The 14,589-nt window shown below is 34.1% G+C and overlaps 1 protein-coding gene across 1 annotated transcript in view; it reads left to right on the forward strand.

The window, feature by feature from the left end:
• The first annotated feature begins 13,391 nt into the window (after positions 1-13,391).
• LOC106622710 (uncharacterized) overlaps positions 13,392-14,589 on the forward strand; it is a 28,866-nt gene continuing 27,668 nt past the window's right edge. The window contains exons 1-3 of the mRNA XM_070112404.1: positions 13,392-13,620; positions 14,143-14,372; positions 14,430-14,560. Coding sequence (XP_069968505.1) covers positions 13,551-13,620; positions 14,143-14,372; positions 14,430-14,560 — 431 coding nt within the window. The 5' untranslated portion in view covers positions 13,392-13,550. The remainder of the gene's footprint in view (positions 13,621-14,142; positions 14,373-14,429; positions 14,561-14,589) is intronic.

Consider the following 14,589-nt stretch of genomic DNA (forward strand, 5'->3'; position numbering starts at 1 on the left):
GCCCACATTTAGATAAAATCCCATATCTCGGGACCTGCTAAACTGATTTCAACCAAATTAGTAGGTAGCATTACTTTAACATTCTTATGTTGCAGTGCGAAAATGGGCGAAATCGGACTACAATTACGCCTATTTCTCATATAACACAATTTTAAATTCCCTCGGATTCTTTCACTTTCCAGTATACAAATTAAGCACCAATGAATGTAACGGGATAGAGCTTTGCACGAATACTGCCTTTGAAATGTGCTTATGATCAAAAATTATCCAAATTGGCTCAAAACGGTCCAAGCCCCAGGTATCTTGACAAAATTAACTAAACGTATAATATCGGACGATCAGTGTTACTTGTGTATGAGTTATATATTTATAAAATTGCTTGATAATATGTTATCGAGTATACCTGAGCAATGTCAAAAGTTGGTGAAATCAGTTCAGATCTTTATTGCTCCCAATAAACCCTATATAATGATTTCCGACTTTCTTTCTGTCTTTAAACCGATTAGGTTGCTTATATAATATGTTATATTTTAATAAATCTATATGGACTTGCATTTTTTAGTTTTGTTCCTTGAGAGCCACCAATCCTATTACAATAAACTTATTAATTTCATGAGTTAAAAAATTGATTAAATTCTTTTTCCCGATCACGACATTATTGCTTTCTTTAAGTCTATATTCTAGAAACTCAGAACGTTCCTTTGAAAGGTGAAGGTTTTTAATCAATTCAAGTAAAGGCGGTATTATGTTATATAATTTATGATACAGAAATAGCGGCACCAAACAAAAACACACGAAGCGATGTCGTTAGGGTTCGATGATATATCTCCATGGCGACCAATTAGCTCTACGCGATCCAGCTGTTGGAGGAAATTTGTGTTCAGACAATGCCTACTTCAGCCTTCCGTAAACTTTTGTACTAAATATACATGAAGAACGGTACTAAAGCCTACTCTTTCACCCATGACTTGCATACAATAGTTGGTCTTAGAGTTTATGGGCTTCGGTAGACTAACGCATAATTACTTGAGCTCTATTGATAATGCGAATTATCACCAACTGAAGAAAATAAGAAACAACCACTGAGCTATGGTGGGATCCTAACTTCGTCGGATTAACAGTCCATTTCAGTACAAACAAAATACTCCAACAATAATGTGCCGAGCGTAAGGTTGCGAAACACCAAAACCCTTGAACCACATACTAAACTACAATGTAAAAAATATATAAAATAAAAAATAAAATTTAGACCTTGTCCGCTTAAATTGTAATTAATGTAAGTAAAAACCAGAAAGAGAGAAGTAGAAAAATATATTAAAAATCAAAAACCGAAAATATTTGCTATAAATTAATGAACCACTAGTTTTCCATTAGATGCGTCTAATTTATTAGTAGCGAAGGCGCATTGCTTGTAAAGTAGTATGTGACGAAATTGATTGGCCTATTGTTATACAAATTACCCTTTTGCATCCAGGAATGGTGGTGAACACGCTGTTGCCACCGACTTGAGTTATGGTCAATGATGTTCAGCGCTACGGCTATTAGAGGAGGATTTGCAGGGTTGCTTGAACTGTGTTCGCGTTGACCGAAAACAACATTGTTTGTAGTTTTTTAATACATACGTACATTTGTGGCGGCTGCCAATTTATTAGAATTTAAACATTTTCGGTTTTCTTTTTTGCCTGGTGCGAAATTTTGTACGCCGTTGTCACGCTTTAGAAGCTTCTAAGCGTCCTATAATGCTGCGAGACACAGAAATATTTCTTTTTCGCTTTAATTACATTGATGACTGTGCAGTTCGCGGCAAAAGAACATCAATCAAGTTGATGAGATTTATATTCTTTTATAAATGTTAAGATGATGATGGCAACACGAAGCGATGTTGTAAGAGTTACCTAAATGTCTATTGAAATTTACTGGTAGTTGTAGCTGTAGTTGTATGTTATGTTATGTTTTCTTAACTTTGTGCCTCTTTCATCAGTTCAATATTCTACTTTCTATTGTACGAAACTACTTTCTTTTTGGGACAAATTGCATCATACTTTCTATATTCTTAGATATTGTATATTCATTTTTTATTATATTTGGCATCAAGAAGTAAACAAAAGTGACCGCGAGAGAAAAGTTAGAAAACGAAAATATTTAAGGGAATCAGAATATTAGACATTCCCAAATTACAAAAAAAGTTTTTTAGGGTTAACAAAAGCTTCTCAATATCTAATCATATTCATTTATTGGTAAAGATGACATCTGGGAATACGTGTTTAAAACCACAAGAACTTTGTCGTTCTGATATCTGTAGCCCTTTTCGATTCGCAACGTCCATGCTCGCTATGTGAAAGTTCTTTTCTCTTCGAAAGACTTGCATTTGAAAGCATTACGTGAATACCACTTTATAGTAATATAATCGATTATTAGTAAAGATAATTAATTAATACTCCAAAAACCCATGTAAAAAACCTAGGAAAAGGATTGAAGGGTATTAGCTACCCTAATACCTTTGTCGATATATAAGATATTGTGCGTGGAACTCACTCTCCCAGAATATATATGCCATACTCAACCAGTATCTTTCAGGTGACTTGACCAGTATATCTGTAACACGCTATAGATGTACTTACTAGTCAAACATCTTCTTCGATTCACAGGTCAAGATGGCAAAAGTTAAGTATCAGCTTAGAACCCGCTTCCATGACAGTCAGGTTTATGTAGCCACAACGGACATAAAGGACTGTTATGTACTGCCAAGGACTGTCAACTCGGCAGCAAAATTCAGTACATTGGTAGGGGTATTGAACATTTCTTTGTATTATACATATAACAGCATAACCCTATGATTTTGTTAGAAAATTTGTCTCAAACTATTTCCAAACGAGATAAGGAGTAGTTTTAAGAAGTTCAAAAAACATAAAAATTAAGTAATAGTGAATCACTTCTTCATATGTGAATACTTATATTTTATATTTCCTCAGCGTATACTGAAAAATAGGTGCTTAGATACCTCTATCAAAATCTCTCCAAGTATAAGCTCTTAATTGTAACGGGAAGGTCTTTCCCCTTACAGTTTTCTACTTTTTTCTTATTATCAGATAGATAGAGCAGTAAATTTCCTACAAAACTAGAAATTTTGCAATATAAAATGATTTATTTTTCATTGAGTTATAAAATTTATAAGAAAAACTAATGTTGCTTTAAAATAATCAAATTTTAACCATTAATATATTTTGAGCGGTTAGGTTTACGAAAAAATCGTGAGACACCGTTTTTTAGATTATTCAGTTTCCTACAAAATCTATGATAAAAAAAAAAATGGAAAACTGTAAGGCGATGAACCCTGCCCTTAAAATTACGAGCTCATACTTAGAGATATTTTCATAGAGATGTGTTAGAACCTATTTTTCAGAGTACCAAGCGAAAAAAAATAGTATTATATTAATTAATATTATGTAATATATTGTGACCCCCCTAATGCATATACATATAACAAGAGAACATTAGCTGGTCGTTTCAGGAAGATGATTTGAAAACTTCAAAATGCCAAATAACTAATAAGAATGAGGAAATTAGTTTTGTTCTGCATCTATTAAGTACGTAAGAGTGTTATGTGCCTGTGTGCGTGCATACGTAATTTTTTGATGAACGTGGAACTTGTGGCGCCAAGCCAATATGCATGACAAACAAGCACATATACCTACATTTGTAGTCAATTAGTCTTATGAATCAATACTACTAATGTTATAGCCGAAAAACCGATTCGGTATGCATATCTGTATGTATACTCATAATTACTCATCATTTATTAGAAGTTACTTAATTCGTATTAGTTGAAGAAGCACTTGATTGCAATAATTGTAGTTTCGAATTGTTATTGTTATTTTGGAATATATTTTATGGTGTACTTTATTGTTATTAAGTATTTTTTGAGGTTATTCAATATTTACACTCAATACCAAATTTGACTAGGACTGACCCAGTTAAACAGCGTGCGAAAACCGAATCGATAAATATTTTTTTCTTAAACTGGTCCAACGTTTTTATACGTTCATGTGAAGTTTGATCTCCATATGTCAATTAGCTGTTTGTTGATGACGCAAACTTTTCGCGTCTGGCGATTTTTATCATCAAAAAAAGAATTTAACAACAAGTTTTCTTGAAACCTTGTGTTTGCAATGGAATCACGGCTATAGAATCCTGAAAACTGTTGCAGAAATGTTTTGGTATTCTACCTTATTACGAATACAAATATTTGAGTGGTTGGCCAACCACATCTTTTAATGACACTAACAACGAAAATGTTAAAAAAAAACAGTGCGCCTTCCCATTCTTGTTTGATTATGATTGAGTTTTTGGCCAAACAGAATCGATAGTCATCGCTCAGCCAACGTATTCGCCAAATTTGGCTCCCTATGATTTTTTTCTGTCTTGAAACTGAAGAATCCGCCGCGCCAAACAAACTGTTCGCGCCTTAATAGTTTTCTTAGAAATATTTAGATATGAATGAGAAACTAATATCCTTATATTTGGACATTTAGGGTATTTTAAAGTTGTAGTTCAATTTTATGGAAACATAGATAAAACTGTTAACGGACTTCTCATTGTAAATAAAGTTGCAAATGCAATATCATTTTCAGTATTTGGCACCACAAATGAAATAACTACAACAAAAGAGTAAAATTGTTAAATGGTTGGAATTTCTCAACTAAGCAACACTTTGGCAAAATTGCTTCTGTTGCTGACATTGCAAATCATTGGCGCCTTTTGTTGTTCTACTTACTTGCTGTGCCACATACACACACACACACTCGCACGAAGGTAACTTCCATGAACGCCCCACTTCGTCAAGATGATAATTACTGGGTTCAATGGGTCTATGGGGAAATCCCATTCATTGCTGTTGCAAATTTGCCTCTAGTACCTTTGTCCGTCCTCCTTTGTCTTTTTCTGCTCGACTGTGACTTCAGCGTCATTCACAAATTGTGGGTGATTTTATATTGGTGTCGTATATTTGGCACTGGATGCACCAGAAGCAGCAGCGAATAAACAACCATCAACACTGCCATCAACACCTACAAAACCAAACAAAAAACCATTATACATAACCTAAAATACTAACAAATAAGCACCGAAAGCTGTAATGGTTCGCGGAAAAATGACGTCTCGAGCACAAAGTGTTCCACGCTCTTGTCTGCTTTGTCGCTTGCAGCTGGAAGGTGGGTGGGTGTTTAAGACTTAAGTTGCGACTGAAACAGTAACTTTAAATAGTAGGCTGGAGCGAAACAAAAAATTTTTGTTTTTTGCTTAGCTCAGGCTAAGGCTGTAGATTATAAAAAAGGAAATTTTTGGACAAAAACATTTTTTTTAACAACTAGAGGCCCACTCAGTTTTAAAGTAAATTTTCGTGTTAAAATTTTTCTTTCGTAAAAAAAATTTTGATAAGTGTTCTAGAAGCTGTGGATAGTCCTCTTTCTGGCCAATTAAAAGTTATCAACATAAAAAAAATTGTTTGTGGTTATTATTGGAGTTTAAAAAAAAGTCTTAAACGACAACATGCTTTGCTTAAGCGAAAAAAAAATTTTGAGTCATTCGGTAGTTTTTATATAAATGTAAAGAGTTTAAAAGTATGAGTAAAAAAAAATTAACTTAAAATTTACTTTAAAACTACTCAGTTAAAAAATTGGTTTTTGTCCAAAAATTTTCTTTTTTTATAATCTACAGATTTTACGCTCAGGCAAAGCAAAAAAACATTTTTTTTCGCTCCTCCCTATTAAATAGCGAACTCTTATCTTATTTTTTTTTTACCTGCGAGTTTTCGTTTGTTGCCAGTTTTGCTTTGAAATTACGATTTGCTTCTTGTTAAGTTTATTTCTGGACTCGCAATTACTTTACATTATTTTCATCATACAATTATTAAAGGTATACAAACTTAGAGGCACAATTATTTTTACTATGGGAACTCATGGCTTCTTCTTTTATGCAAGGTTCTCAGTGGATATTTAATAACAAATTTAATAAAAAAAAAAAATTTAAATTAAACGAAAATAATTATTTACCTAAGTAGCAGTAAGTCCTAATTTTTCAAAATTTTTCATCATTTAATTAGTTCTGAACATTATTATTTTGTATATGATTAGTTGGTTGAAGAGCTAAAGAGCCTTAAATCACCATTAGGCTCAATGTGCTCCCAAGTGAGACCCAACTAAGCAACATGTAACAACTTCGTGGAACAAGAAAAAACATAACATAATACATAATACCCTTCACAAATTAAAAATATTCCTTATAAGAATTTGATATTGATCGGTTAGTTTGTATGGCAGCTATATGCTATACTGATCCGAGCTGAGCAATTTCTTCGGAGATTACACATTTGCCTTGGATGATACTCCGTGCTAAATTTTTTAAAGATATCTCGTCAAATGAAAAAGTTTTCCATATATGTTTTATAGGGTCTTCGACGTTTTCTTTTGGGTGTTACAAACTTTATGGCAAACTTAATAACTATATCCTGTTCACGGTATAATTACACATCGAACAAAATATGCCAGCTGTTCAAACAGACTGACATCACAAGCGCAAGTGTGCTTTACCCCATGTGTAATCGAGCTATGTTTATGTTATAAAGATAATGGTTATACCAATTAATTTTCAAATTTTAAATTTTTGACAAGATAGTGGCGCTTAAAGATAGCGAGCAGAGAAATGGCGATACAAAAAAAGCTATGTTGTCATTTTAGTTGCAAATGAGAAAAAATTGCTGATAACATGAAGTTAGCTGTGGCTTCTTACGATATTTTTCGACAATTTTTTTGTCGTTATATATATATGTATCATATCACTCGGCTTGTGTTGTTGCAAAACAAACGATTTTTTGCAAGCAGGGTACAGATAACTATATTTGGTATCGAGATTTGTAAATGTGCTTATTACTCTGTTCTTTTTTAACTAAGCGCAAAGTTTTGCAGCGGATAATAAAGTCTTAATCCTTTCCTGGTTCAAACGGGTAGGATCGTGTCGCAAAAATTATTTAGCTGTGTGATTAAGTCATTAACTGCTCGTAGCTTCCAGGCGGTGGGTTGCTTTCATGATCTTTATTCGCTTTCTTGCAATCGTTCTATCTTTCTCTATCTACACAAATTGATTGCACAGCAACAAGACTTTGCCCTCACACAACTGCGTCACAAGACTTTTCTTCAATATCTCATTTTCTCCCAAAAATATTTTGCTTCCTAGTTATAGTCGTTACTTTGTGATTAATAATGATAGGTTTGGCTAATTTCTCATTCAGCTACATACAAGTACTTCTCATTCATACTTTATACTAAGAGTGATTCTTTTCGATGACTTGCTTGCTTATGAAAATGCCCAATGTGGCAAAGTTAGACAAGTGAAATAGAATAAGTTATGGTTTTGGATGGTGGATTTATTCCAAGGGTATAATATAAAGCATACGTGTACACGAAAGCTTTTAAATTTCAGATTTTGCGATTCAATAAAATATATAAATTTGATCGATAGAAAGGTAATCATTGAACATAACAACAATCGCTATGAATACCGCCTCTATATAGCTTAGCATCCTAATCATTTAAAGCTGTTTTCTCCCAACCACTTCCATAAAATATCAGTGTTGCTGTTACAAAAATAAAAATGCGTGATATTTTTTACCGCATTTACACAGTAGCCGATCACAATTCCCACTCGCTCTTTTACACGTTTGCTCATTTACGAATTTTGTTGTGCATTCAATATTCAATTCTATAATTTTCAGCTATCAACCTAAATAAATTATTTCCACTGCCGTTACGCTAAAGATCACGTCAATTTCGATTAGCTTGTTATAGCGGCAATGTTCTCGCTGCTTATTGATGCTGTGCCGAGGCGTGTAAAACGGTTGGCGGTTGGCGGTAATCCACGCGTATAATTCCGCCACGCAGACAGCCAGTCAAGCATTGAATCACGGCCACTTAACAGCGGTCATCGTGTCTATACTTCGTCATATTGTGGTCCATCAACAGTCGTTCGCTTTCAAGTCAGCTTTACGGCTCATCTTGTGATGTCAGAGGTTATGCCCTGCGGTTTGCTACGAGTCGATTAAAAATATGTAAAAAAAAACCTTTTTGTTTCCAATAAATGCGGATATGCGGATTTGCATTGGCATTATTGCTATGTGTGTGGTGAGTTTTTGCTTTATAATTAAAAAAATAAAAGTTGTTATTCACAGAATATATATTTAAGACATTTGAAAAATACATTTGGTCCGCAAAGTACGCCTCCGTGGCCGTAGAAATAAGTAGAAGTGGCACGTGGCCAAACCTGGAGAATTCAGTGGATGTGGCAGAAGATCGTAGGCTAATTCGACTAATTTAGCATAGATCATGGTGGAGGTTAGAGCCAAAGAATTGGTGTAGTGGAAGATGCCTTTTTTCTTTGTCAAATAGAGCAGATTTTTTTGCAATTCGACGTCGAATGAACCCAGTGGTGCTGCGTAGCAGAGCCACATAACTGTGCTCTTCTACAGGTAGTCGATGTAGATTCCAAAATATGGTGTCATCACCTATCCAACCTATAGAAGGCAAAGACCGCGCCTTCTTCAGAGTAAATTCGCCTAGAGAAGTTCCCGATTCCGATTGTTTCATAATTTTTGCTGCGTAGCAGTGAACCAAATGTCAGATTCCACTTCTGGTACGTACTGGGCAAACGTGGCAAACATAGCGCCGATATTTTTATCATGCCTGATATTTCATATAGGATATTACCCACGTAGTCTTTTCAGAGCCTACTCTCATAACGCCATACTGAAGCAGCTAAATTTAAATAAATTTGATCATAGACAGTATACTCAAATATCCGGTTATCAAAATCGGCCATGCGCTAAAACCAGGCCTGTCTTATAACATTACCGAAGCTGCAGGCTAGAAGGGAATAAGGAAAATGTTTCCTACTTTCTCTGTAAATGCCAGCTTTATCACAAGCCCGACACAGAATACAAGGAACACATCAGGCACCAAACCTTTAATGGCTGTATTCAATTGAGAGCACTAAATGATTTTAGCGTAACGATGAAACGAGATAGCAACATTAGAAAGCTCTTACGATAATAAATGTAAATGGAGCATTCTGCGCTCTTACCTACCTACCTATTACTTCAGATATCTCGTGTAACTTGAACCGACTATGTGCGAATACGCTATCATTCGTGACAGTCATTTCGGAGACCCATGTGCTCCCACGTTGAGACTAGTTAAACGAATTTTTGACGGTCGCGATCCAATAAGAAAAGTCAACATTTTAGCATACAAGAGATTTTTGAAACTACGAATCCTAATAATGGTTCTAGGGGAATTGTTAACTTAAAAATGTTTACTTGACGTATTCTGATTGTGGAAGTGTTGATAAAGAGGTTATCCTGGAAGTGGGTGTTTTCGGTCGAACATTTTTATTTTTTAATTTTCCGATTCCAGTTCAAGCTCATGGTGATGAAACTCACTGTAAATGATGTATACTATTTTAGATAATCGGATTTGATTGGTATACTACGATAATCGTATAAGGGATTAGGGTTTCAAAACGAATAAATCTTTATACAAATCGAAGAAACAATTTTTGAATCGCTTTCTGGAATGTTAATCTTTATGATGATCTTTCGCTGATCGCAGAGCACTTCAAATGAGAATGTACTAGAGACGTATCACCATGACAGGTTACGGTTGAGTTGAGTACTTATTAAATTATACACATGTCACTTAATGACAGTTTAGTGTCAAGACAAATTGTGGTTTCAACTAAAAAAATATATTTATGTATTGTACTTTTCTACTTAAAGTTTCAAAGACATGAGCTTTCATTTCACACCTTTACTTCCCACTTCTAAAATGCAACTGTATATGAAGAACCGTTCGATTTTAAGCTTTCATTATTTACAGAACATTTTTTTTATTAAATCACTTCTCTAAACAGTCGTATGCTCCAAATAAAATAAAGTGGAAAGAAAAAAGTATAAAATTAACAATAAAATAAAGTCAAGGTCATTTCAGATAATATTCAGAGTTCTAAATATACAACGCTCCACAAGTTAATACATGATACAAGTATATAGATACAATACCATTTATATATTTCAGCACTGGAGGTTCTTCACTCGTCTGACTGCTTCGATTTGTTCTTTCATTGTGTATGTAGCTGCTATTGTATTTGTTTCGCATAAATTATTCATTTGGTGAATACACTCAAACCTCTTACTTTATACAATTTTTATTATTTGAATTAGTTACGACAATCTCAAACTCAATCAGAAGCGTGAGAAAGTTAATTGGAAAGTTTGTTGGTAACTAATTTGCAACATTCTTTTATGAAGTGATGAATTGCTTCTGGATTGACTCAACGACGCAGGAAAAGGAAACAATTTATGACTTTGATGTAGAAGCGTCCGGTTTTCTTAGTTACGAATTAAATGAATGGTATAGAATCAAAGTAAAAAGTTTTCAAAAATAACTACAAATTATATTATATCGTAGTGCGATGATCTAATCATATATATCCGTTATTTCTCATTTCGTCTCTAATTATTTTCTTATGGTTTTTGCTTTTGTTGTTCAAAATATAAATCATTTCGAAACTACGTTACTGAAGTAAAATAAAGTTCTTGAGTAGTGTGCGCTTCTCTTCTGTTCACATTAGTTCTATAAATTGTTTTTCCTAATTCATTTCATAACCAGCAGTTGTAAGCCTTAATTGGAGACTTTTCAATTTTAAATGGCAACTCTATTCGCAAATATGTATGTATATCAAAATTGCAGAAAGTTTACAGTTTACTAAACGTTTGATAATCGTATCGATCTTTTAGTGGATTACCGGAGAATGAGCAACTCAACTCCTCATAACTAACATACTAACTTGTAACTAACTAACTTGTGGGGATGCGAGTGACATATCGATATACATAAATTGTAGCGAAGAGTACACCTTTTCTAACTGTACATTGTGTTCAGAAAGTTTCCGGAAATTGTAAATAAAACAAAAAATTTTTAATCTTTCTCAATATTTATTTTGTCGCCCTCAAAATATGCTACTTCTGAAAAGATACACATGTGCCCCACTTTTTCCAATCATCGAAACATGCCCTGTAGACGCTGTCCGGGATCGCCTTCAGCTCCCGCTGTGAATTTTCTTTTATGGCTCCAATCGAGTGGAAACGGGTTCCACGAATTGGTAACTTGATTTTTGGAAACAAATAAAAAAAAAAAACAATCGAATGGGGCCAAATGCGGTTAATACGGTGGCTGATCGATTGTATTGAACGAGTTTTTGGTTTTAAAATTGTACACAACCACAGATCGGTGCGGTCTTTTTGCAAAAAATTCAGCTCTTTTGGAACAAGCCAAGCATTGACGCGTCTCATGTCCAAATTATCGTTCAAATCAAACGAGCTGCTTCACGGCCGATGTTTAGCTTACCTACTGTCTCTCTAACACTTGCATGACGATTTTTGTCGAAGCTCGACCGGAACGAGGCATGTCATCGACGGTTTCTCGACCAGCCTTTGTACCAGTCGTATACTTAGGTTTTCGATAGAATAGCTTCAGCATAAGCCTTTTTTAACAATCGCAATGATTCCCCACACGAAATTTGCTTCGAAACACTTGTTCAATATTTTTTTACACTATAAAAAACGCAAACGACTTCTGAGGTCGAACAGCTGCTGCAAACAAACTTGTTGACAGATCGCGCTCATTTTTGGCAAAGTAAATAAGGACAGTGCTACCCAATTAACAAAAAAAAGTGCTGAAAAATATTTAGCGCGGGCAGTATAAATAACAATTTCCGGAAACTTTCTTGTTACGATGTAAATGGTATGTTATTATTGTGTTCGATAAGACACCTTATGTGCAACAAAATCAGAACGAGTTATCAGATGTTGTGGGCTGATTTTAACAACTTTTCGATTGTAGTGGACACATATTAGGATTTATTGTTGCGAAAGATTCTTTTTCGATGTATTTATTGACGAATTATGTAAAATAGTACTTTAAGGATTAATATTCTGTATACTTGCCTAATTGCATTCTGGTTTATAACTTTATTTTGAAGCTATATTATTATATATTATATTATTTATTTATTTTGAAGCTAATAGGTTGATGTTAAGTATAAATATACAATAAGTAATATATGGACTACATGTTTTTAAGAAAAAAGGTTTTTTTTTGACATGTATTTTTCAAGAAGAAATAAATCGTATATACAATAATTTAATCTTATGGTCAATAATTGTATAAAAATAAGGGTTTGTCATTATAGTTTAAAAATGATTTCGAGAAAGTGAACGACGCGGCCGGCTCGAATAAATTCCATCTGATAGGCCCAATTTTTGACCACTTTTTGCAGCAATTGGGACCATCTTGGAGGCCACACATTATTTTGGTAATAAATTTGCACGATTTGCAAGTCGATTCATTATGAAAAGGCAAACCAAACTGAATATAAATCAAGACAGTTCTCAAAAAGACCAACTTCGAAAAAAGTATTGCTGTATAGAATATTACACGTATAAAAATATATCCTTTATAAATGTAATGTAAGTAATATATGGACTTCATGTTTTTAAAAATATAAAATTGTTTTCGAGTATAACAAAACAAGGTCCTAGTAAGTCCACTATGATACAAATTTTGTTTTGCAGGAAACGAAAAGCATACAGTGCTGTCTAATAATCGCTGCATTTATTACCTATCGCATTAAGTTTAAATACCAGTTTATCATTTGTTTGTTCACATATCTGAGATAATATATTAAATAAATAAACAAATAAACAGTTTTTTGATTGCTGCATTTTTCACAATTTCCCACCCTATTTGTTGACATTAGAATTTGTACTTACGCTCTCTTTATGCGATTACGTTACCATATACTGGTACTAAATATATATATATGATGTATATGTGTACGTAAATAGTGATATCTAAGGTTTTGAGTGCATGCCAATTATTCTGTTGAACACAGATTCAAATTCAGGTGTACATAATTCCTCAAAATATAGAACAAGTATTTTTCTAAAACCTGAATGTACATACTTTATTTTTATATGGTGGCGTAAGGCTTCTACTGCACTTCATTTGTTGAATGAAAGTATTCATTCTTTCTCTGAACGAAACTATGAGCCACTTGGAATCACCAAGCACCAAAGCATTACGTATGCGCGAGAGGCAAACAAATAAGTTTCAAAGATGAGTAGAGTAGACTGCTGCATATTCCTAAATGGGGAACTTATCACTGTGCGAAGCTATAAAACTCATTCTTATCAAATTTATACTATTTACATATATACTAATTATACACTTTGCTGTTTTCTATGCGTTTAAATTTGGATTAGCGACAACTTCTAGCTAAAAACTTTCTAAACCTGACAGTTTTAAAATTAATTTGCAGTGAAGCAAGTCACGCCAATTTTTCACGTTACAAAATAATAACGGATTTTCCATGCACATGTTAGATTAATGAGTGTGTAAAGTTTTTAAGTTCACAGAATATTTAGATAACAAAAAGAGCACAAAATGCCTGCAAAATCGAAATTGCCGATTTTTAATAAACGCTATCGCAGGCAAATACTCGCCACCCTAACAGGTTAGTAATTATTTTAAGATAATATTTTACATTACAGTATTTAAATTCAAATTATTTAAATTTGGGGGAGTGGGTTTGAAATTTCTTATGCTTAGTTCTTAACGAATCCACCGTGCCCCTGATGAAGCTCATCATTACAAAAAGTTTTATTTGTGCAACCTCTGAAACGTCGTCCAGAAACCCTCGACCGATAGTTGCGATTCTAATCCTGTATAGAGCCTTCTTATAGATAGAAGATGTTTTACATTTTCCTCTTCTTCTACCTCCTGACAGCTTCTACAATAGTGATTGTAAGGTGCACCTAGTCTGCTGACATGTCTACCATTAAACAGTGAGCTGGTATCACTTCTACTAGAGTTCTTATGTCATTCCTTTTATATTTTAATAGTCGTCATGTGCGACCCATGTACCATTCATGCAACGTTTGCCAGCTTGTTGAGCGACTGTCAGGATTTGACTCCACCGACACTCAGCTAAATTTATAACATGTTCATATCAACAGTTCTTGTTTTCTCCTTCCAGAGCATTTTATGACCTTCGCTCATGCGGCAGGTCTAGGTTGGCTCTCACCTACATTGAATATTCTCCAATCTCCTACTTCGCCTCTGGATTTTCCAATCACTACTGAGGACGCTTCCTGGATTGGTTCTACTTTTGGGTTGGGTTTCATAGCAGGAAATGTGTTCTTTGGGCTCACACTGGATCGTTTCGGTCGCAAGCTGAACATATATATTTTGGCGTTCCCGCATATGGTAAAATGAAGCATCATAACATGGAAAACTTAATAGAATGAAATACAATTCTTGTAGATTTTTTGGATACTCAATTACCTGGCGCAAAGTGTCGAATATTTGTATGTGGGTCGTTTTTGCGCTGGACTTGCTAGTGCTGGCATCTTTTTAGTTGTACCGGTCTATATAAGTGAAATAACGGATAAAGAGTAAGTTATCCCGAAATCGATATTGAAAT

The sequence above is a fragment of the Bactrocera oleae genome, chromosome 2, assembly GCF_042242935.1.
Source record: "Bactrocera oleae isolate idBacOlea1 chromosome 2, idBacOlea1, whole genome shotgun sequence".
Lineage (NCBI taxonomy): Eukaryota > Metazoa > Arthropoda > Insecta > Diptera > Tephritidae > Bactrocera > Bactrocera oleae.